We start from the raw sequence: 25,541 nt of genomic DNA on the forward strand, positions 1-25,541 counted from the left end.
TCGTGGGTTGGAGCCCGTATCGGATTCTGTGCTGACAGCCCGGAGCCTGGAGCCTGCTTGGGATTCGGTGTCTCCCTCTCTCTCTGCCCCTCCCCTGCTTGCACTCTCTCTGTCTCCCAAAAAAAAAAAAAAAAAAAAAAAGTTGGACGCTTAGCCCGCTAAGCCACCCAGGCGCCCCGGAAACTGGTAACTTTTTACATATAATGACAGCATATACCTTATTGGGTATGTCCCTCTATTATCAATGGACCAAAAGGAAACATAGGAATACTGCCTACATTTCTCTAGCCTGTAAATTTGCAAACGAGATATTTTTATTTCGTTTTCCTGTAATTTCACAGAAATTATAGAAAAGATAATATGAAACGAACACTGCTTTCACTACGATTTTAAAACACTGAATTTACTCGATTGAATGCCTGTAAAACACATGCTGTTTTTCCTTTAAAAAATCAGTAAAACGAGTTCTTCAAGTAGTGAGATGCATGTGCAGTAAGATGACTGCCGTCCTCAGACAAAGGAATCACAATCAGCAAAAGTGACACATGCCTGGAACGAGCGGGGCACGGAGCGTGGTCACGCCTGCAACAGCGGAGTTCTGAGACTCCAGGAACCTGAGACCAGGGTCGGGGCTCCTGACGCCCCCTGTTGTCCGAAGTGAGCAAGGACGGGCCTCGCCTTGTTACAGTCTGGCCTCGGGCCTGTGGACGATGACGCCCCAATCTCTCCTTCGGGGGGGATTTACACGGACATGGACGCTGCAAGAACACACGAGGCCCTGGGCGCCAACTTGTTCCCATATAATAAGGCCCGAAATACGACTTTCAACCCTACTGAGGAGACGTGGCTGCCTCTCCCACCAGGCAAACACCGCGAGAGATCTGATTTGAACCCGATGAGCGGATAGGGAAGGAATGGGTGCCGTGCACTGGGTCCAGCGTCCCCAGCCCCACCCGGGAATATTCCAGCTCTCAGGCCTGCCGAGTTCTGGTCCTTACGGTCGGTCCAGTCTTTCCGTAGACAGGGCTGCGGTGTCCCTGCTGTTTCGGCTTTGGGGTCTCCGTGTCTTCCCGCCTCCGGACCAGTGTCTGTGCGATGATTTCTGCAAAGCGCCAGGACCATTTTGCCACCAAAAAAATCACTCACTCATCGAATCCAGTTTTGAGGGCTTTACTGTATGTCAGACACTATTGACAGCGCTGAGGATAAACCAGGCAGAAGTCAGACACGAACCCCTGCTACCCTCTCAACATTTAGCATAGTGGCCAGCTTGCTTAGCGTGAAGACATCATTCTTAGCTCCCAGCTCCCCTTTTAAACTGTGCTGTGTGGTGCTGACGCCAGAATTCTGCAAATCCCACTTCTGCTCTGCCACCTGCTCACTCTTCATCGCTGTCACAGCCCATTCGGTGAGGGGGTGGACAGACTGAAGAACGTGGAAGAACTTGTTCCTTCCTGTCTGTCCCCTGTGGACTTCTGGTCTTCCCCTTGTGGACTTCCTGTCTTCCCCCTGCGGACTTCCTGTCTGCCCCCTGCGAACTTCCTGTCTGCTCCCTGCGGACTTCCTGTCTGCTTCCTGTTCCTGTCAGCGTCGCTCCACCTGGCAGTGACAGTCTGTTCTAGTTTAGGGTTTACCTGAAGAACCAGCAACATGCCCCCTCAGAGTCCAGCACCAGCTGGCCAGCGCCTCCTGCTTGGGGGTTTGAGCCTCCCTGAGGCATCTAAATTGTGATAACCACAACTCCTTCACTGGGTTCCCTCAGCCGCAGGGGCAGTACCTGTTAACTGCATTTTCCATCTTGCAAAGCTTTAGTATTCTCTTTTTAATTTTTCAGTTAATACCTTCATGCTCGGCATTAATTCTCTCTTACCGAGCTGTGCGGTCTCCGGGTCCTAACTGGACTATGACTGATACAGGTAACAATAAATACCAAGAAAAAGACAGCAGGGAAGAGGGTGGGAAGTAGGTTTGGAGGGGGAAGAGTGGGCGATTTTAGATGTGTGGGTCAGGGAAAGTGACATTTAAGAAGAAAACCGCCATCCTGCTCTGCTCGAACCTCAGGCAATCAGGAGCCTGCTTTGAAAGGCACGGTTTCCTCCGGTCCCTTCTTTTAATCTCTAGACTGGGCTGGACGTTCTCTTGAATAGCCACTGCCTAACAAGCAGGCTTCAGGGATTCTTGTCCCTCAGAGAATCCCAGACTTGGATCATCCCCCAGAGGAAACGACCGCGGGGTCACATTCCTGCTCCCCCAAAGAGACCCATTTGGCTGTCTCAGGCCAATCTTGCCCGTGAAGAACATGCTGGTCGCACTGGTTGTAGAGATGAGCACCTGATGATGATCCTTCCAGCAAATATTCTACCGACCATGATGAGTCCCTCTGAGCGTCGTCCTTGGTGGTGGCGGGAGAAGCATCTGCCTTCTAATAAGGGACACTGGGAATACCCCACACCAACCGGAAGGGAAGCTGGCCGTCTCTCCTCTCCCCACTGCTACCTGGCCCAGATCCCCAGACCGAAGACACATTTATTTTATTTCTAGAATCTCTGGCTCATATTCCAACACTTAAACGCTTCCTGTTGGTTCCTCGGTATATGAAAAAGTAATAGCATCCAGTGTGTTCGGCGAACACACCCCTGGACAGAGAATCTGAAGGCGCACATCCAACACCTGTCTCAACTCGGCTGGCTCTGCGATATCGGCCGCGTCGCCACACCGCACTGAAGCTCAGGTTCGTCATCTGAGAAATAAGGGAAGTGGAAGAAACCTCTAGGTTTTGTCATTACATTTCTCTAGGCACGTCATGTCTGTTCACAGAAGAATCGCTGGCCACCTCAAGTATAAAAGATCATCTTACAAACCGGGAACCTGGATCTACTTTTGGTGATGAACCACACTCATGTCTGTCAATTTCAAAATTCTTAACTACATTCATTCTTAAGGAATCGGCAGAAAAAGGATTACCCGGCATGCTCTTTGGTTCCCCACACCCATGTTTACATTTCCTAACAGCTACCAACTTTGGCCTTACTTCCTCTAAAAAAAGTACATTCTCCACAACGTTATTACATGCCTCCCAAGCCGGACATATTCTCAACCTGGTCGTGCCACCACTGGCCTTCTCAGATTGCGGCACAACTCTTAAAAACTCATATTGTCTCTTCTGACCGGCTCTGTTGTTGTTTCTTCCCTCCACTCCCGCTTTATTTTACTGGCTCCAGAACATTTCTCAAAGTCAGTTAAAAGTCTGGCAATATTTCAGACAGTTTCCGAGGATTTATTGGGTGCTACAGGAAAACTCTCTATGACTAGGATTTCCAGAGAATCCCCGGAGTCTGAGGCTGGGAATAAAACCTAGGACCGCTCCGACCAGCGCACCGAGTAAGTCTCCAACCAAGTGAAGGAATTCTTCTTTCTTTTAATGTTTATTTATTTTGAGGCGGGGGGCGGGGGGAAGAACAAGCATGAGCTGGGAATGGCAGAGAGAGAGGGAGACAGAGGACCCCAAGCAGGCTCTACACCGACAGCAGAGAGCCCAAAGCGGGACTCAAACTCATGAACCCTGAGATCATGACCTGAGCCAAAGTCGGACGCTTAACCAACTGGGCCACCCAGGCACCACCACCCCCACCCCCACCACGTGAAGGAATTCTTAAGCACACTGGGAACTGTGGGATTTACCGGTTTTCCAACATTGCCGGAAACAAGAGAATAGTTAGATTTTAGGAGAAGGGGTATGTATCCTGTGCATTAAAAGCTTTAACAAACACAATGATTTACATAAGAAGGGCTAAATTTCACACAGATTTTGTGCCAAGGGCAGTGGACAGACTTGTTTTTTTTTGGGGGGGGGGTGAGGCGGAGCTAAGATGACAATCTAAGTACAGAACTTGCATGAAATACTTTAAGAAAATCTAATCCCATCATATGCCACAAAATCCTTATCTACAGAAGCCTCATTAACAGTATTGACTAATGGGAGTTTTTAAACATTGTTTTGTTAGAAACCTTAACGAATAAATCCTTTCTGAATAAACTATATGCCCCGACAGAAAATTTAGGGTGTTCAGCACTCATGGAAAGAAATCAGATGACACGAATTTTAAAATGAATTGTATAGTTATTTATACCTCAAAACAGAAGTTGGGTAAATATAATATTTTTATCTGTAAATGTGAAATACGATCACTCAGGGGCACCTGGGTGGCTCAGTCAGTTGAGCGTCCGACTTCGGCTCAGGTCACGATCTCACGCTTTGTGGGTTCAAGCCCCGCGTCGGGCTCTGTGCTGACAGCTCGGAGCCCGGAGCCTGCTTCGGATTCTGTGTCTCCCTCTCTCTCTGCCCCTCCCCCACCCACGCCCTGTCTCTCTCTGTCCTGGCGATCCCAGGAAGCAAGAGTGCACTATTGTCTGAAGAGCTGGCTCTCAAGTCAGGCTTCCTGGATGCCAAGCCCACTCTTTTAAGAATGACCATGGGAGTCGTCTGTAACAGGGGGACAGTAGAGTGGCCTTGGGCAATGATCTGTAAAATGGGTCGATGACAGCACCTAGTGGAGACTGACTTCCAGAACGGAAGTGTACGGGGTGGGGGGGGGGCAGGTCTGCTCTCCAGTGAAATGATCATTTAACTGCTAGAAATTACACACACCCACACACACACACACACACACACGAACCATTAAAAGTCTCTGTAAATTGTCCTCAGGGCTTCAAACGGGGAGACACATCTACGGACTCTAATTTCATAAATCTTGGAAAGAATGGTGAAAATTTGGTGGCTTCTGGGCCGTGGGCCAGTCACAGCCTCACCCTGCCCCCAGTCGGTGGGACAGAGCTCCCAAGAAGACAAGGGCCTCCCGTTCCCCCGACTCCCATTCTAGAGCTACACTTCCAGGTAAGTGGCCTGCTTACCAGGCCTCCTGCCCCTCTGCTCCCCCTACCACAACATTTGTGCTCCGGGCAGGCGCAGCCACGAGAACCGATCTGCCTTCTACAAGCGGCCACAACTCTCAGGACAGAAGCTCCTCTCTGCACTCAGCAGGCTGAGGATAAGGGAACCCTGGCCGTCCCCATACCAGCTCATCTGCAAGGTACAGCTGCAGGCCGGGAAGCAGACAGAGGGGACTGGGTACCCACAGCCTCACCCGGAGCCCCACTCATAGGGTAGGGGTGCCTGGCACTTGGGGAGAAGCAGACACTGCCGGCCCCCGTTCCACGCAGGGGCACATGTGTCCTACCCAGGAGGAGCGGCAGCTGTAAGAAGGGGGACTCACCTCAAGGGGCTCATTTTTCTTTTTTCTTTTTTTTTTTTTTATCACTACCACTCTGGAGCGCAAATTGCTTCACAGTCTGATTTGATTAAAGAGCAGTTTTGCAAGAGCTTGTCTGGAACCCTCCAAAGGAGCTCTACGTTAGTCGAGTCAGACCGCTGAGCAATTTATGCCCCAGGGCGTCGTAAAACATGAACACACACACACACACCCCAACAACAACACAATCCGCTAGCAGTTAGCACAGGTGAGCGGGTGGGGTGCCACCAACGGCCGCGGAGCAGCACGCCGGGCTCTCTGGAAGATGGCACACGAGCTCCAGGTGGCACTCGCGAGAAGCGACATCGGAGGCTGCACGGAACCAGTCCTGCCAAGTCACGAAACCGACAGGAGGAAAAGAAACAGCAGCAGGAAGCCTTGGACGGCAGACCGTGGGTAGGGTCCAGGGTCGCCACCCTTCTCCGTGAGGCTCGGTTTTTGCAGACAACGATGAGACATGCAAAGAAGCAGAAAAGTGTGGCCCCGAACGTGAAAAGAGACAGGCACGGAAACTGCTTTGAGGGGTCCCAGATGCTGGGCTTAGGAGACCCGTGCTTCAAAGCAACTGTTGTAAACACGTTCACGGAACCAAAGGGAACAACGTCTAAAGAATTAAAGCAAGGCCTGGCGACAAAGGTGTAAAATACAGACTAAGAGAAATTATTAAAATAACCAAATGGGAATTCTTTGGTTTAAAAAGTACAATATCCCAGGGGTGCCTGGGTGGCTCATTCAGTTAGGCGTCTCACTCCAGATTTAGGCTCAGGGCATCATCCCAGGGTCGTGGGAGGGAGCCCCACATCGGGCTCTGCATATCCTGAGCGTGGAGCCTGCTTAGGATTCTCTCTCTCTCCCCCTCCCTCTCTCTCTTTCTCCCTCGCACTCACATTCTCTCTCTCTCTTTCAAAAAACCAAAACCAAAAACACTACGGTATCACAAAGGAAACTTTACTATAGAAACTGAGTAGTGGCTTTGAACTGTCAGCAGAGAATCAGTGCATTTGAAGACAGATCGATAAAGATTGTGCAAGATGAAGGGCTCAGAGGAAAAAGCAAATGAAGGAAAATTAATGGGGCCTCAGAGAAATGCAGTACACCATGGAACACACCAACATACGCATAATGGGAGCCCCACAAGGTGAGGACAAAGATGGCCACACGCGCACACATCGCAGTAAAAGTGTAGAAAGACAAAAACCGAAAGAAAATCGGGAGGGGCGCCTGGGTGGCTCAGTCGGTTGAGCATCCGACTTCAGCTCAGGTCATGATCTCGTGGCTTATGGGTTCGAGCCCCACATCGGGCTCTGTGCTGACAGCTCAGAGCCTGCCTAGAGCCTGCTTCTGATTCTGTGTCTCCCTCTCTCTCTCTCTCAAAAATAAATAAACATTAAAAAATTTTAAAAAAAGAAAATCAGGAAATAGCCACAAAATCAAACAATAAAACTGCGATGAAATAAACAGACTTCTCTTGAGAAACAACAGGGGGCGAGAGGCAGCATGACATCTTCAAAGCGCCGGAAGGAAAACACAGTAACTAAGCCGTAACAAGAGTAACAACAACCAAGACTGTCAGCCAATGCTCTCTATCCAGCCGCTCGACGCCACAGTGGGATACCCCATGGTCGTCAAGAGAGCTATAATCGAGAAGATGGACACGTGGGGGCCAGAATGTGGAGAAATCAGAAACCTCATACGATGCTAGGGGGATGCAAGGTGGGAGAGCTACTGTGGAAAACAGTTTGGAATTTCCTCAAAATGTTAAACGCAGGATTCCCATAGGACGCAGCAGTTACGCTCCTAGGTATAAACCCAAGAGAAAAGAAACGCACGGCCATACCAGAATCAGGACACGGACAGCAGTGTTATTCACAATTGCCAGAAAGAGCAGAGACGATAATATCCATCAACTGCCGAGGGGATAAAAAATGTGGTATATGTGTACACGGGATTATTATTTAGCCATAAAAATAACGCACGGGGGCGCCTGGGTGGCTCGGGCGGTTAAGTGTCCGACACTTGGTTCAGCTCAGGTCACGATCTCATGGTTTGTGAATTGAAGCCCCGCGTCCGGCTCCTTGCGGACAGCGTGGAGCCTGCTTGGGATTCGCTCTCTCCCTCTCTCTCTGTGCCCCTGCCCTGCTTCTGCTGCCTCTGTCTCTCGCAAAATAAATAAACTTAAAAAAAAACAAAACAAACAGTACTTATGTTAGTGTGGTCATTAGGCTAAGTGAGATAACAACAGTGAGGCTATTAGCCAAGCATCCGGCACAAAATCCACAGTAAGTTAGCCCGGGTTCTTCCGCTCTTGTCCTGGCCATGGCTGTTTCCCGCGCTCACTAGTGCAGTCATTCTTGAAAGGCACCTGCTGTGCCCACACATTTACACACCCATGCTGGTCACCACAGCAGATCTGTGATGTCAGTTAGGTAGGGACATGGCAATTACACACACTGCCTTTTTTACAAATAACCTTCGGGTGCCTGGAGGGCTCAGTCAGCCGAGCGTCCGACTCCTGATCTCGGCTCAGGTCACGATCTCACGGTTTATGAGATCGAGCCCTCCGCCTGGCTCTGTGCTGACAGTGCGGAGCCTGCTTGGGATTCTTTCTCCTTATCTCTCTGCTCCTCCCCCACACGTGCGCTCGCTCTGTCTCAAAATAAATAAGCACTTAAAAATAAAATAAAATAACCTGGTGCAGTGAGATAAGAAATATTTTGAATCAAGACTCTTGGTGGAAGTACCGGGACAACTTTAGAGGTCTTTTTAGGGTTTACAGATGGGGCAGCGGAGAACTCCATGATGGTGAACGATGTTAGGAATCTTCCCCGGGGCAGCCTGTGACTCCTCCATCGGGCATCATGCCCGAGTCTCCTATGAAGATTCGGCTTGGACAAACTACTCCAGGAACCGAGGCTGAATCTGCCACCTCCCAGATGCACCCTCTCCGCATCTCCTGGCGCCTGTATTTTCCCTCCCATCATCACTGCGGTGACATCACCTGTGTCCTGGCTCTCCCATCAGACAACCGGCAACTCATGCCCGGCTCTGGAAGGCTCCAGCACCGCCCGGTTCTGAAGCTCATTCACGTCTCCCAAGATCCTTGGGAAAACAGTCATTTTAGTCTTGCAAGAACAGTTGCTTACTATAAACAGGACCACACCATCAGCTACTCACTTTGACAGTGTTCCTCAGACCCGTTTACCGAACAACGACAGCCAAGGGCTCCCACACTCAAACTCCGAGAACCTGGGGAGAAAACTGCTTATCGGTTTGCAAATTGCACCGTCTCACAATTGTCAACCAAGTTCTCCAGTTGAAGACGTTAAACTCTTAGTTAAGCGATATATTTTAACTTCAAGGTAACAGTCCCACGCTGTAGGGAGAACCAGGAGAACGGAGTAGGGGTGATTTCTCCACCACCAGGGATCTTGTTTGCATCATGCTCTCCACTAGAGTCTGCAAAGGGGTGTGAGGGACAACGGGCAAACAAAAGAGAATTCTACAGGCAGCTGCCTGCCACTCAATAGGTGGGTCGACCAGAAACACTAGGGGAAAAAAAAAAAAGCTTAACTGAGATCTACCTGGAACTTTAATTAGATCCTCCCCTCCACCCCTAATAAAAGAAGCCCTCATCTAACGTAACACCATTTTTCTTCATACCTTAAGAGATCTGAATGAGAGATGGGGTAGCCATCCATCAGGAGAGAAATAACAGACTTGGCACCGAGTTGAAGGACGTTCCCATTCAATATTTTTTTCTTATCTGGCTAACGACAGAGGACTTCATATCCTCCCTTTTTCTTCTTTAAAATGCCTTTGATTTGTCATATGGCAAATGCCCCTGCCCCTCACACTCATAAGTCTAGTCGAGGTCATGTTCGTAAATGATCCTCTACAGACAAAATATCAGTGAAGCTGGATTTAATGGGTTTGGAAGATGAATGGTGAAGGCATACAGATTCCTATTCCAGTGACCGCAATATTAAATTCCAGTGTTCGTTATCCAGAGGAGTCTTGTTTAAGTCTGCACCCTGCCGGGGTCATGGGAAGCACCTCGCCCAAGCTCCGCAAACAAATCCAAGGATATGAGTTCTGAAGGCACGGCGCGCCTCCCTTCCACACAGATGGCTTCCATTCCAGGTCTGAGCTTTCGTTAAAAAAGCCAAGGAGATCTCTTCCTTTAATGCATTATATGAAGAGTTCTAGCCCTTTAATTAAGGGAGATCTGTTTTTCTTGGGAGAACATGGAAGAAATCACCCACACCGTCTTCAATCATAAAAATTATGCCAAATAACCGCCAAATCCTTGGCAAATCCCGGCTGTGATCACTCTCAAACCAGAAGCCCTTCACAAATTAGGGTAGACGCGGGATCAACCCATTTCCCATTCCCCTGAAAAGCAAGTGTTAATATTGTTTGGCAATTTTTAACGGGATTTAGCATTTGCACATGTGTAGTATTTGAAGGGATTCAAATACTTGGGCACCCGATACTCGCACTCCCATACACAAAATCCTTCTAAGATGCAGTGTCTGAATTCCCTCTTTCCAAAGGGAGAAAGAAGCTTAAGACAGATGTAAAACATTTTCTGGAAACGTAATAAATGTTCAAAATGTGGTCAAGACCTTAAAACGTGACCACACATCTTCACTCAGCTACCTAAGACGCATCTCACTCATGTGTGTCTGACAGATTAATGTACTCAAGACTCTAAGAATCTACTAAGCGTGTCTCGCTTTAAAATATGGAAATATTTCAAGCAAATTAAATGACGAGGCATTAAGATTTTGGCTTGGACCAGCCTGAGGGATGCCGCTATCTTCCCAACTTGGCTGAATGCTCCTTAATGAAGGGACCAGCGAAGGGGACCCCCAGAGGCATCTAAGTGATGTTCGATGTCTAAGTCCGATAGAGTAAAACCTTGGCTTGTGAGCAGAATTCGTTCCAGAAACGTGCTTGTAACCCAAAGCTCTCATACATCCAAGAGAATTCCCCCATAAGAAATAACGGAAGCTCAGATGACTCCACAGCCCAGAAAACATTCATATAAAGTGATCATAATCCTGTAACGTAATACAAAATATTAAATAAAATACAAAATATAAAGAAAAATAAGCAAATTAACCTGCACTTACCTTTGAAAACCTTCGTGGCCGGTGTGAGGGAGACAAGAGACGGGGCGGGGGGGGGGGGGGCGGGGGTTATTGTGTCGGATGACATTCACCGTCACTAATGGAATCACTGCTGTCTATCGGCTCAGTAGAATCTTTTTCTGTTCCTGTGACTTTAACAAGGAACCTATCTAATGACCTAGAATGGAGCAAAGCATTCCTAAGCTCACTGTTGTGTGGAAAAGCAAAGGACTGTCCATAGGTGCTCTGAAGTGACAAAAAATCCACCGCTGCCAGTTGGGGGCACCTTCCAACGTTGTGAAAAATCACCAACGTCTGCCACACATCGTGGCCGGAGACTGAGCATCCGCGCATGGGAAATGATCACCCACAATCCCTCAGAGAGACAGAGAGAGACAGAGAAGAACCATTGGCTCAGTTGTGACCATGTGACACCTGGCATCCCATACCACTCATACTGTGAAACGCTGATCATTTATCAAATGGAAATTTCTTGGGGCACCTGGGTGGCTCAGTCAGTTAAGGGTCGACGTCAGCTCAGGTCATGATCTCACGGTCCGTGAGTTCGAGCCCCGCATCGGGCTCTGTGCCGACAACTCAGAGCCCGGAGCCCGCTTCTGAGTCTGTGTATCCCTCTCCCTCTGCCCCTCCTCCGCTCGCGCTCTGTCTCTTAAAGATGAATACGTGTTTAAAAAGTAATTAGAATTTATGAGAAACGCTTGCTCGTCTTGCGGAATACTCCTGGAACGGGCTGCTCGCCATCCAAGTCTCTACCGTGCTAAGAAGATGGGGAACATGCCCAGAGAATCATCAGTCCAGTGAGACCGGCGCTTCCCGGCCACGGCTTCGTCACATTCGGAATAACACCCTAACCTGTAAGCATGTGATCCTGGACAGAACGACACGAGTAAAGGGCTTTCAAGCAGCCGATCAAATAATCAACCCGGTCCACCAGGGGACTCGTGTTGGTCTTTGCAGAATGAAGACGTTTCTCCAGAATGGGCCACAGCCAAATGGGCCCAAGGCGACGGCATCGCGCCTCGTAGACAGCGCTCCTTGACAACGTTCTCCTGCTTTCACAGATCAGTGAAATCTGCCCTGCGATGACGGAGGAGTCAGCTAGACGATCTCAAGGGACATCTCATCGCCCTCCCCCTTCACACACGCCACTGTCCCTGTCACTTCACGAGCGGCGGCAGGTACTCACCAAACCTTTGCACGTTGAAAGAGCCACCGAGGAATTTTTGTGGGATCGTAAGGAGCCTTGATAAAAACAGAAATCCTCGGGTGGGAAGGCGTGCACGGACCTGGTGCCTCCCTTCCCCAGCGTCTGCACCATAAATCCAGGAGCCACCAGGTTGGACGCTTTCAGCTCCATGTGGAAGTCATGCCTGAAGCCCTTCAGCCGAAGGTGAAGAGATTCAACCCCGAGCTGGGCCAGCGCCCTCTTCCTCCTCTGAGGGTGTGTGATTTCATGCGACACGTAGTCTCCGTTGTGGTCAACCTCATAGGGGGACACCAGCTCGTATTCTGAAAGACAAAGACAGGGCTTGGCTGAGTAATTTCAGAATTCTAAAAAGAACCTGGGAGTCAGTCTTAGAATGTAATTTATTGCCAGATGACACTCCCTCCCGGTAAAACACGACGGAGGAAAACTGCAGCGACGAGCCAACCTCAGATCTCCGCCGTGGGACGCAAACAATCAGAGTCAGAAGAGAAAACCTTCAAAGTAGCCTGTAGGGAAGTCACTGGTGCCCCATCACGGGCTAGTCCCAGTACGGCAAAATCTATGACACTTCAAAGGAAAAACAGATTACAGACCCAGGAAATTAAAAAACGGGACATGTGGGGTTCCAGTTCATAAATTTCACCTCACGCTCATGATGATATGTAATCATTTATGGTTCTAAATATTCTTTGAGTCACACTTTTTGTTTTTTTACAACGATCTCCATTGAGCTGACAAATTTTAGCTTCAGGAAACAGTTATTAAAAAGGCAAATCTGATGGGCATTCCTTGCTGCTTAATATTTTAATATTTTCTTGTTAAATCGAGGAATCCCGTAAACCCTACGCAGACATATTCCGGGTTTCTAGATGCTAACATTGGGAAATGCTCCTATGTGGTTGCTCCCACGGAAAAGCGTGGTGGACCCTCTCGTTGGCCCGAGTTCTTGGCCAACTGTCAGAGTCCACAGCCCAGGGTCTTTCCAGACACTCACCACAATCCTCTGCCCGCTCTGATTCACAGGACTCGAGCCTAAAACACGTTCGGACAAACGATTTTTGGAAAAGTCTGGAAACCCCCGAGGGGCTGTCAGATCTCAGGGCCCCCTCACAGGTCTGCCGGGTTTCAGTCACCGACGACCCCCCAGTTTTGCCTTCTCTGCACATCTGAGTCAGTTTCCCCACCGTGGGAAGCACAGAAGGAAGGTTCCGAGCTCCTTTCGTTACCAGCATGTGCCGTCGGGAGACTGCTGTGATGGATGCTCGAGAAGTGGGGCCCTCTTCTGCCCTGGCAGGAGTTGGACATGTTTCTTGGAGTCGTAAGACACAATAAAACAGGATCCCACAGAAATGGCACTTGGTCAGAAGCAAGGGGTAATTGGGTAATTATTGTTTCTAGAAAAGTGAGGTTTTGTTCTCAACCGATCTCTCTCTACACAGGTGCCTGATCGTGTGTCCCTGTGCCGTCCGGAAGGTAAGAGAAAGGTTACTCTGGAAGGAGCAGGCAGCCAGTGACCGTTTGTGGGTTTGCAGAGGGCAAGGGAGGCCACGGACGGGAAGGCCCTGCCTGGAGCCCCCATGCTGAAGCCTGGGGCTGAGCGTCCAGGGCCAGGCGGCCAGCCCCATCAAGTGGCGGGTTAACCAAAGGCTGGACAATGGCCTCTGTGTCTCCAGGGATGCGGTCTCCTCCAGTCAAGACCTTTTTTTTTTGAAGTTTATTTATTTATCTCGAGAGAGCGAGAACAGCAGGGGAGGGGCAGAGAGAGAGGGCAACAGAAGATCGGAATCAGGATCTCTGCTGACAGGAGACAGCCCGACGCAGGGCTCAAACCCCCGAACCTTGAGATCGTGACCTGGGCCAAAGCTGGGACACTTAACCGACTGAGCCACCCAGGCGCCCCGCCGGTCGAGAGCTTTGACAGGCGACTCTTCTGGGCCCAGTGCTAGGCCCACGGGCCTGGCCCTGCCACGCAGGTGAGAACGGGTGCCCTGAGGGTAAGTGGGGAGCTGGGCCGCACGCAGCAGGGTCTGGCGGACGACTTGAGCCAACCGTCAACATCGACGTCAAGGCAGGGCATGTGTGTCCCGCGGGGCAAAACACCCTGGAATTGTTTCACAGTTTACCAGGGAAATGAGACAATAAAACAAATCTGGTTGAACCGCAGGCAAGGACAGGAGAAAGGGGGAAACCGGTCAGGGACTGGCCGGTGTATGCGACGGCGGCCGATCCGGGGTGGCTCCGGGGGGCAGAGCGCAAAGCCCCACCCCACCTGCCTCTTGCCCAGCTTTCCGGGCCGAGGGGAGAGGCCGGTGCCAAGCAGCGGTGTGGCCTGGCACTCTTCCCCCTGCCTCCTGGGGCTCTCAGGGAGCCCTCCCCACCTCACCCCAGCCTATGTGCATCCCAACAGAGGCCGGGGAACACTAGCTAATCAGCACAACTACTGCGCGTAAAAGATGATTACCACTTTCAAAACATCAAACTGCTTCCAGATGCCATCAGCCCTGTTCTTCTGACCTTTGTTTTGGAAGTCACGTAACATGCATCCTGTATCTGGAGGGGACACTGGATATCTACGCTCAAAATAGCATCACTAATAAGCCTCTTTTACATAAACACATCCAGGGTCCTGTTGACAAATGCAGGACCTCCAGCTATCTGAGGGGAAAACACGAACGGCCTGGTGGATGGCATCTGCCAGTTCCCCTGGGGTAATACCCCCACCGTGGCTGATTTCCACGTGACGTCACTCAACACGGAGTGTGGAAAGATGCGCCCCCGGACCTGCACCTGTACCTACGCACATCTCCCCACACAGATACGAATGATGTAAATAACCTCGAGAGCACAGGTAATAGTAAAACCTAGTAAAGCAATTATAAGGGAGGAACGTTGAGTCTTTCCATTTTGTCTTTAATAGGATTTATTTCATGGTAACTATATTTTAATTTTATTGGAAAAAATTTAGTGTTTATTTTTATTCTTGAGACAGAGAGGGGCAGAGCGTGAGTGGGGGAGGGGCAGAGGGAGAGGGAGACACAGAATCCGAAGGAGGTTCCAGGTTCCGAGCGGTCAGCCCAGAGCCCGACGCGGGGCTCGAACCCACGAACCGTGAGATCGTGACCTGAGCCGAAGTCAGATGCTTAGCCGACTGAGCCCCCCGGTCGCCCCATATACTTTAATTTTCAATGACCAGCTCGGCAAAATTTCACAGAAAGTGACAATCCGCTCTGGAGGGCTGGTACCTGTTGGCCTCAGGACACCAGCTGTGCCAACAGCAAAGCCACTCTTTGGGATTTAATGACGATCGGTTCCCAAGAGGCAGGGAGAAAATGTTCGATGGAAGAAGATTTGTTTTCCCGTTCAGTCTGCTGATTCTCAGCCGGAGTGATTCCCCTCCCCCTCCCCCAGGAGACAAACGTCTGGACGCGTTTCTGCTTTGTCAGGAAGGGGGAGGGGGACTGTGAAGCTCCTGGAATCTGACCACCGAATTCCGGGATGCAGCTACTTATTCTCCGATGCCCAGGCGGGACCTCCGCTACAAAATGTCAATACTGCCAAGGTGGGGGAATCCTGATTGAGCCCGAAAGCCCTGCTTACCATCAAATGTGTACTCTCGGTTACATATAAATGAACGCGGAAAAGGTCATCGCTAAAGAATTCAGTGAATGAACAAAACAAGCACAGTATCTCATCATACACGCATTACTATCTGGAAAAAGTCAATATATAACTGCAGTAATCTGAAAAAATTAACTTCTGAGCTTAGGTTTTCAGATGATAATCCCCTCGGCCGTCGGCTCGCGATTTCAAGAAAAAAATGAGCGTGATTCCTGACATCCCGAGAATCCTTTAAATTACACCTGTGTCCCCTACACATTTGGTAAAGGAGGACAACGTCGCGTACGGCTGCTCCCCTCAGTGGTCAGAACTGCCTGATTTCAAGAGGTTTTCTGACCACAGCATCAAGTCTAAGACCGCTCCGGTTTCAAACTCAGTGCGGGAGGTGTGGACCACCTGTGAGCACGCAGGGCTGCTTGGTACCAGCGGCCGAGAGCGGATCCGAACCTTGAATCCCTACCCCAGGATTCAGTGACGTCACATCCGTAGCTTGAAAGCCACCAGGGAGCCAGTATTTACCCCTTGGGAACCGGAAAATATTACAGATCTGGGCGCCACAGAGCCTGCTGTTAAAGATTTACAAGCACACCCCAGGTGAACCTGAAAGGCATTGCCCTGTCTCACGTTACCTGGATGTTTGAATGTAAATCGATATAATCTCCCAATGCACACACGCACACAACAGGTCTATTACACACAATGAAACAAATTTCTAAAGAACGTCTACACCTTGCCCTGGGAGAGGAACTTACTGGAGAAGTAAAAAGCTAAGGAATCTGTGATGGTCTTAGCTCTTTACCGGGAGCCACTATTTTTATCACAAAGGTCAATTTGTAGGAAAAGCATTAAAATCTCCTAGTAGGGAAACACCACTCTGAATCAGCCAAAACGAAACGGGTGGACTTAACGTCTGAAAATAGTTTCGTTGGGCACGAACGAAACTGTGCTGCCTCACAGAAGAGACGGGCTTCTCTTTCCTACTGCTTAACTGCTCCAGACACGGAGCAAAGTTTGCAATCACCGTGTGAACGACGTGTTGCTTTATTTATTTTTTTTTTCATTTTTTTTTTTCAATGTTTATTTATTTTTGGGACAGAGAGAGACAGAGCATGAACGGGGGAGGGGCAGAGAGAGAGGGAAACACAGAATGGGAAACAGGCTCCAGGCTCCGAGCCATCAGCCCAGAGCCCGACGCGGGGCTCGAACTCACGCACCGCGAGATGGTGACCTGGCTGAAGTCGGACGCTTAACCGACTGCGCCACCCAGGCGCCCCTCGACGTGTTGCTTTAAACAAACCTCACGGCCGAAAGAGGGAGTCCAAAGCCAACGTGTGTCACCGATACCTAGATAACCGAGCAGCACCCACCAAGCGCACCCCGGCTCTCCTGTTCTGAACAGACACAGGTGACCTGCTCAGCACAGTCTTTTCCCTGCTGGTACGAGAGCCCTCCAGTGACACGCACAACTCTCCACTTAGCCGTTTGCAACTAAAGACCTAAAACACACAGAGGGTGGGTGTGAGGTGGGGGTGTATCCGCTAAGCTAGAACTTCACCGATGATGGCTCACACCGTCCCCTTCTGTTTCTGAGCAAGCAAGGTATGTGGTTGTCATGGAAATGCTAGGCCTGTGACACCAGCTGATAATGCCAGGTGACTGGAGCCTCATGCCAGCCAGGCTGCCGTCCAGCTCCCAGGAGCCGGCCTCGGCCAGGAGCAGCGGACGCACACTCGGGAAGGGAGTCTTTGACTTCTCCTTCTGGACGTGGTTCTCTGCCTATGATGCTCTCACCTAAAGACCACTTATTTTCTTTTTTTTTTTTAATTTTTTTTTTCAACGTTTTTTATTTATTTTGGGACAGAGAGAGACAGAGCATGAACGGGGGAGGGGCAGAGAGAGAGGGAGACACAGAATCGGAAACAGGCTCCAGGCTCCGAGCCATCAGCCCAGAGCCCGACGCGGGGCTCGAACTCCCGGACCGCGAGATCGTGACCTGGCTGAAGTCGGACGCTTAACCGACTGCGCCACCCAGGCGCCCCTAGACCACTTATTTTCTATAAATGCCGTACAGTGATCTGAAAATCTCCTGAGACTTTCATGATTTTGGAGAACTAGAATTCTTACAGAAGTCTTCTTTTAAAAAGTGTCTCTGGAGGGACAATCAAATACAATATGGACAATTAAATCCTACGGGAAACATGAAGGAAGGCAGGGCCAGACCAGACCAAGAAGGTGACCTTTAAATAGATAATGACCTTTCTCTAGCAATTACACAGCCCTAAGTCATTTGTAAGGATTTCCTATCACTTACATCTAGCGCCCTCTGGTGGTCCTGAAAAGTCTTCTGTTCCCAGCGTTCCTCTCACCTATCGCTTCATTTATAGACTATTCATGAACTCTCCCAGCAAGAGAGAATCCAAATAGGTAATGCGTGTGTCCAACTCCTGTCTTTACCAAAGGTTAAAAACTATATTCAAATATTTTGAGTTATTAACTGTAATCTTCTGGATTTTCTGAAAATATGTTGGGATAATCAAACCTGGTTCCTCTAAAATACTGACATTTGATATGGCAACTTATTGTTGGAAATGTTGCAAAGCACCGATATTAAACAAACGCCAAGGGATTGGGTTCAGATAAAAAGTGCCTAGCGGCCGACATCCCGCACCTGCCTTCCCCTTTAACCTAACGGAAGGCACGAGAAATTTACAAATGCAGCAGTGAAACCACAGGCTGCAAATGAACCAGACTCATGGTTTAAGGCGCGGCATTGCTTGGGAGGTCGCAAACGCTAATTACCCTTCCCGGCACTGTATTTCAATTATGTCCCAACCCTTGAAGACCATCCACTTTCACCCTGACAAGAGTACTGGGCAAAAATGGCTTTCTTTTGTCTCCTGCCGTTTAGTCAAGGGCACACAGAGAGCCTTCAATCTAAACAGCCAGAGGAGGACGAGGAGGGGGTGAGGCGTGGCGAAAGGAGTCCCTTGTGCTTTATAATTTCCTGGATGCCTCAATTAGAAACACCTTTAGATTACTCCTTGCTTTTGTAAATTTTCTTATTAAATGCGCATTCCTTCTTTTGTTGCTATTGCTTATGCCAATAACGCTGGTACGCGCTACTGTTCCACAAGGGAATACAATATAAATATTGGTGAAAGTCGACTCCCAGGTGCTCGCTCACAAGGCGAGAAAGCGCGGCTCCTACTATGCGTGAGTTTGGAGACTAAGCAACATTCGCAGCGCCTGCTAAACCAGCAACACCGGCAGCTATTTGGTGAGGGCTGGGACCCTCCTTCCCCGCAGACTTACCGCCCTGTGCCATCCAGGCCGGCCACTCCGCGGACCCGGGAGGTCGCCGGCCGCTCGGGCTCCCCGGCGAGGCCGCTGCGGGTCCCACGGAGCGAGCAGGTGCCTGCTGGAAAAGAGCCGCGACACCTCGGTGAGACCCGGGCCGCGCGAGGGAAGCCGCGGGCACCCGCCCCCCAACCTCCGGGGACTCACCTGCACAGCCACCTGCGCCAGGAGCAGCGCACAGAGCGCCGCGCGCCCGGGGCCCCGCATGGCCGCGCCGTCCCCGGCGCCCCGCGCCCGCCGCCCGCGCTGCGCCCCCGCGGGGAGAGCGCGCGGCTCCATCCAGGGGCGCTCGGAGGGGCCCCCAGCCGGGCGGCTGCAGGTGGGCACCGCGGAGCCGAGGCGCGCAGGAGCCTCCCCGCCGCGACTCCGCCGCCCGCGCGGGGTTATCACTGCGGCTCCGCGCGGCGCGGGGGGCGGGGAGGGCGGTGGGGCACCAGCGCGCACCGTGGGAGAGCGGCGGGAGGAGGCGGGCCGCGGAGGGGAGGCGGAGAGGACCGGCGAGGGGAGGGGAGCGGGGAGCAGGAGGGGCTGGCCGGAGCGGCGGGGTGGGGAGCCGGAGGGGAGACAGGAGGGGGAGGGCAGAGGCCGGAGGGAGCGGGCGGCGGGGCGGGGCGGGGCGGACGGGAGGAGGGCCGGGAGGATCCCCGCGCTCCCAGCCCGAGTCGGCGCCTCGCCCGCCTCCCCGTGTGCGCGCGGGCGGAGAGGTGGCTCGGGGGCTCCGAGTGGTGAGCGGCGAGAGTCACTTTCCAGGCGCCCTCGGGACCCGCAGGCCCGCTGCGCCCCGCCACCCCCCGGGCCCGACCTGCGCCGCCGCGGGCGCCGACACCTGCCGAGGGAGGCTGGGCGGCGCCTGGGCCCCGCGGCGTCCGCCCTGCGCCGCGGGTGGGAGATCAAAGGCGGGACGGCGGCGCCCAGAGCTTCTGAGAGCCGCGCGGATCTGGGCGCGCACCGCGGCCGCTCTCGGCTGCGGACGCGATGAGGGACGACGGGGTCGGGCAAGCAATGCCAGCTCCTCGCCAAGTCCCGGAGGACGTAGGGGCGCCCCCGGCGCCGGCCCCCCCCCCCGCCCTCCACCGGCCTGGCCGCGCGTGCCTGGGTCGCCATGACTGCCGGTGCCCGCGTGTGGCCAATCCATTGGGAGGCCCTGGGGTTGCTGCGACTGGTGTGGGCCCGGGCGGGGGGCTGGGCTGCCGAAGGCCCGGGCGGCAGCAGGTGCCCCGCCGACCACTGGCCCGGCAGCAGGCCCGGTCGGTGTTCTACGAGCGCGTGGGTGCGCGTTTGAATGCGGCGCCTCCGGGCGTCGGAACCCTCTCGCGTGCGCGCACGTGTGCGTGTCGATGCGCTCGCGCGCCAGTGCATGCGTGTGCCAGCGCGTGTTCTCCCACGCACGGATCGCCGGTGGCGGCTCCTGGTTGCTCCTCTCCCCCGTGACCACTTAACCTCTTGCAGACGCTGGAGGTCAGGGCCCCCTAGGCCTGTGCTCCAGTGTCCCTCACGTTCATTGCATCCCGCACTGGCCTGTTTTGCACATTTTGGAGAGGAAGATGGGGAGCAAACGGTGACTGTGGTCTCTGGCTTCCTTTGCCTCGCTAGCTTTGAGGCGTAGGTGTGTGTTACCTCCCACAGCCTTGACAACGGGAGAGCAGAGCTCCTGGCTGTGCAGTGGCTGATTCTAGTTTCCTCTCTCCCTCTCTCTCTCTCCCTCCCCCCCCCCCTGCCATATTCATCTATTTGAAAACACTCTTCAAAATGAAAATAGTTTTCCAGAATGGCCTGTACTGGCGGTGATTTTAAAAACAATCTTCCAGGGGCGCCTGGGTGGCTCAGTCGGTTATGTGACCGACTTCGGCCCAGGCCATGATCTCCCGGTTCCTGGGTTCCAGCGCTGCGCTGGGCTCTGTGCTGACAGCTCAGAGCCTGGAGGCTGCTTCCGATTCTGTCTCTCCCTCTCCCACTCTGTCTCTCTCTCTCTCAAAAATAAATACACATTAAAAAAATAAATAAGTAAAATAATGAAAACAATCTTCCACCACCGGTCCCCTTCCTCCAGCTCCGGACAAGTGTCTGTCTCAGTGCCCTGGGCAGGGAGCTCAGCCGGAGGAGACCTGGGGCTGAGGCTGGTTGGGCAGCACATCTGGGTCTGGCGAAAGGCTCTGCGGGAGGCTGAGGCCCCATGGTGCGCTTGATAAATATGGACCCCCGATTATTTCTAATTATGTTGAATGTGTGTGCAAGGGGATCAGAGTTTCCAAGTCTAGCTAAGACGTGGGGACATCCAAGGGCTCTTTTTCTGTTGAAACAGATGGATTGAAAGAAGACGGGGTTGGTACAAAAGGATTCAGTTTTAGGAGTTGTTTTGTTTTGTTTTGCTTTGTTTCTTTTTGACTAATACCAAGTAAATCTCTTTCCATTGTGAAGAAACAATGTCCTTTACAATGATGAGTGTTTTCCAATCCTTTCAGCTGCTCATCCCAGACCAGGAAAGTGTCTAGATGATACAGAAAGTGAACTCCAGCCTGGGGCCAGGTGGGGAGCCCAGAGCAGGGAGTCTGGTGAACTGGGTATCAGAAAGGACCAGGGTGGAGTGAGGTGAGCCAAGATTCCTGTTGGTCTTTCTGTTTTGGGCACAGAGCTCCTAAAACCCTTGGAATTTCCCAAGAAAATAGAGCCATAAAGGTGTCTTTTGTGATGCTAATGAAGTGACTTTGCATCAATGTAGGGGGCTGGTTGCCAGGAGCGCCACCCTTGTCATTAGGAGGTTGGAACTTTCAGTCCCTCTGGGAGATCCCCTCACTCCCAAGGGAGGGGAAAGGAGCTAGAGGTTGAGCACAAGGACCAATGGCCAATGATTTAATCCATCGAGCCTGTGTAATGAAACCTCCTTTGAAACCTCAGGGGGCGGGGTTCAGAGAGCCTCAGGCTCGTGGACTGGTGGAGAGCCGGGGGGAATGTGTTACCACACAGGGCTGGAGCTCTGTGCCTTTTCCCAGACCTCACCTGGGCATCTCTTCATCTGGCCCTTTCTGAGTTACATCCTATTAGAATAACCCAGTGACCTGGCACGTCAAATGTTTCTCTGAGTTCAGTGAGCCACTCTAGCAAATTAATTGAAACTAGGGAGCAGGTCCCTCCAATCTATAGCCTCATGGTCAGAAGCTCAGGTGACCAGCAGATTCCCAATAGGGAGATCACTGGCTAGGTCAGCTGGGTCTGACCCTCTAGCACTTTTCTAAAAGATGGTTTATCAGCCTACGACTAGAGAGATTACCTCTAAAAAAAAAAAATAGCATATTCAGAAACCAGAAAGGGACATTTTTGATGTAAGATGCTTGAAATTCCCAAAGTGAAAGATTAGGACAGGGCCTGTGTCTTGTGGATTGTCTCAAGTTTAGAGCTCACCCTGGAGTCTGACTTCGCACCATCTAGGAAATCAGGAGATACCGGAGGAACCACTCTTGCAGAACGGTTGGCCAGGCCTAATGTAGCCCCGGCGTTTCCTCCAGAGGCCCAAGCAAGTCCTAGCTGGCCCCGAGCAAGTCAGACTGCTAGGGCCAACACGGTTTCACACTCTTGGTCGGTGGGCCCAGGGGTCCTTCACAAGCCTGAGCGCTTCAGTATCTGATTCCAAAGTGGATTCTGTTACTGGCTACACTCCAGAATCTGGTCTCCTCTCTCGCTTTGAGACTCTACTCTTAGAAGAAAGCAGAAGGAAAATGGGGAGCCAATGAGACAGACAAGGTGAGATTCCTAAACTCAAAACATGGCATTTATAAGTTCCTTTCCCTTTACTAGTAAACACACGGAAATTAGCTCAAATATTAGATCGTTATATAAAATATAACTACTTAGTATTAAATTGTTCTTTATGACAGGCGGATAATCAGTATTTTTTTAAATTTACATCCAAAGTAGTTATATGTTAGCATACAGTGCAACGATGATTTCAGGAGTAGATTCCTTAGTACCCCTTCCCCATTTAGCCCATCCCCCCTCCCACACCCCCTCCCGTGACCCTCAGTTTGTTCTCCATCTTTATGAATCTCTTCTGTTTTGTCCCCCTCCCTGCTTTTATATTATTTTTGTTTCCCTTCCCTTACGTTCATCTGTTTTGTGTCTCAAAGTCCTCATATGAGTGAGGTCATATGGTATTTTAATCATTATTATACATAGATTAGTTGTTATTATTATCGGTAATTAACATACAGGCCCCATGAGTCTGTCCCCAATCACCATTGCCAAAGTTACTCATAAGGTAACAGGTGTCGGAGGATGAGTCCTTGGAAACCTCAGGAAATAAGATTCAGCACTGTTCGCTCAGGTCGTCTGGCCCATACTCACCCTGGCTCCTGCTACTCGTATTTTCTTCTAACGAATACAAGGGTAAAACGAATACCGACGTTTGGGGGGGGGGTGCTGTAGATGCGTAAGACGACACCCCGCAATGTCACAGGAGATGGTTTCTGTTTGCTCACGGACCTGTACCCTGGCTGGTTACCCAGTGGTGGGGACCAGGCCCGCAGACCTTGGCCGCACTGTCATGGGTTTTGCCAACAGGGAGAAGGCCACGGGGACGTGAAGGCGGAGATTTCCACGGTGTCTCTACATGCCGAGGAACGTCCAGGATGGCCAGACATCCCTGAGACGCGAGGGGAGCGGCGGGAGCGGATTCTCTTTCACAGCCTCAGGGGGAACCAGCCGTGGTCACAGCCCGAGCTTGGACTGCTGGCTTCCGGAAGCATGGGCCCACACACGCCTGTTTGAGCCGCCAGTCTGTGGTGCTGGGTAACAGCAGCCCCAGCCAGCTAGCATCATCAGTGAGGCTTCTGTGGACCAGGAAGGAATTATAACACGAACATCCGTTCGTGATCGTCTTCATCCCGAGGCCTAACTGACCAGGCCACCCCTGAATCCCGCCTATGACCTCAGAGGCGCAGGCCCTCCCCAAGGAAGCGTTTCCAGGTCATGCAGCCTGGAAGGAATCGGCTGCTCCCCCAACACCCGCAGGTGGCCCCCTCCTGCAGGGACCCCCAGGTTGGGGCCCAGTGACGGCCTTGAGAAGGCTCCCGGGGTGGCGGCCCTCCACCTGTTCTGCCTGAGCAATTTCCCAGAGGCTACCAACATCCAGATTCCCAGGCCCCATCGCTAGAGACTGACGTCGAGGGTGTGGGGTGGGACCTGAGCACCGGCATTTGGGAGAGCTCCTCAGAGGACTCTATGAGCAGCCCAGGCTGAGGTGGAACCTACCAGGCAGCCCCTCGGGATGGAGGGCCAGGAGGGGACAGCCAGGGGCCTCCCTGAGTGTTAGGGGGAGAGTTGTACAACGAGGCTGGGCCCAGGTTCTGAGATGGCATGCTGCTGGTGAGGGGATCTCACCTTGAAATGATTTATCCGTGTGTGTGACAGAGTGTGCATGCACGTGGAAGGGTGTGCAATGGGAGTTCGGCTTGAGTGCTCACACGTGTGTGTTGTGTCCCTCTGTCATCTCTCCGAGGACCCATCATGGCGGCCCTTTCTCCGTTGAGCTTGTAACTCAGTGGGAAAGACAAACATTGAACAAGTATTTTCAAGAATAGTTGCGTCTTATGAAGAAATACAAGGAGCGAGTGGTTGCATCTCATCCTACTTGTGTGTGGGCGAAGACGTCAGTTAATGCGGGCTGCTTTGGAATTATTTTGCCAATACGTGATAACGCTTTTTAATGTAATTATATGGGTCTTTCTTATTTAAAAAAAAAAAAATAATGTCTTATTTATTTTTGAGAGAGAGAGTGGGGGTGGTGAGAGGATCCGAAGAGGGCTCTGTGCTGACAGCAGAGAGCCTGATCGAGGCCGAGCTGGATCTCAGGAAACTTGAACCCGGAGCTGGTGACCTGAGCTGAAGTCAGACGCTCAGCGGACCTGTGGGTCCTTCTTATTTAAGTTTGTAGCTCGCTCGCCCCTAGTGTTGATGGGTAAGCTTGTCATTCCTCTCTGTATTTCCTCAACCGGGAAGTGCATCTTTCCCAAGTTAACGTTTCTTAAGTCGGGTTTGTGTCTTACAGCCTCCCTGAATATTTCACAGGCCAGGGCGGGCCTCCTCCGTTCTTCTGCTCTGTCCTCCTTCATCTCCAGGAACTAGAACAAAGCCCTGGTCAGTCGTGCTTGGGCTCCCGCGGACGGTGTCCTGGAGGAGAGTGTGTCTGGCATTTCTCACAGACAGTCCTGATTCTGCTCCGTTTGATGTGGAAACCAGCTATCCACATGCTTTTCTGAGCAACTTCTGAAGTCACTGAAGTTTCTCCTGTTTTGTTGCCTGTATCACGTGGGGCAGGTGAGGGCTTCTTTTCTGATGGTTTTAGAGTGCCCATTCTCCCCATAACTGCTCCACTGGGTGAGTTTATCGTTTGTTACTGAGCATTTGGTCGTCACGACCAATGAGTGTTTGACAAATGAGTAGGTTATTCTCTGTATTCTTCACTTCCATTTTGTCCCCTCTCTTTTCAAGATTCCATGTTCTTGTTTCAGGGAAAGCAGGTCCTTTCCTGGAGAGGAGGTGCCAAGAGTTTCAAGAACCTTTCTTCCGGCTCCTGAGGGAGGGCATGTTGAAGACCCTTAAAAACATAAAGTTGAACAAAAATCAAAATGGCGGCACTAATGCTTCGGCGAGTTGGATTTTAAACTAAGTGAACTTTTTCCCCTTCTGCACACCTCCCCTCCCTCCCTGGCCCTTTGTTTCTGGAACCCGACGGCACCCTGAGGGAGGCACCTACAGCGATCCTGTCCAAATGGGCTAGATCAGCATCTCCCCCTAAAGACGCCCAGCCCCCACCTCCAGGCAAGCTGCAGGTGTTTGAAGGCCACAGCCTGCAGCAGCCTCCTTTGCCCCACAAGGCAACAAAGCTATTGTTCCTCTTTACCC

General features: G+C 51.6%; 1 protein-coding gene across 1 annotated transcript in view; it reads right to left on the reverse strand.

The window, feature by feature from the left end:
• The window catches only part of ADAMTS16 (ADAM metallopeptidase with thrombospondin type 1 motif 16), a 162,591-nt gene extending 143,740 nt beyond the window's left edge, over window positions 1-18,851 (reverse strand). The window contains exons 1-3 of the mRNA XM_030331473.1: window positions 18,792-18,851; window positions 18,600-18,702; window positions 11,649-11,971 (exon numbers count right to left, since the gene is read on the reverse strand). Coding sequence (XP_030187333.1) covers window positions 11,649-11,971; window positions 18,600-18,702; window positions 18,792-18,851 — 486 coding nt within the window. The remainder of the gene's footprint in view (window positions 1-11,648; window positions 11,972-18,599; window positions 18,703-18,791) is intronic.
• Window positions 18,852-25,541: the final 6,690 nt, after the last annotated feature.

This window comes from Lynx canadensis, chromosome A1 (genome assembly GCF_007474595.2).
Source record: "Lynx canadensis isolate LIC74 chromosome A1, mLynCan4.pri.v2, whole genome shotgun sequence".
In the NCBI taxonomy this organism is placed as follows: Eukaryota; Metazoa; Chordata; class Mammalia; order Carnivora; family Felidae; genus Lynx; species Lynx canadensis.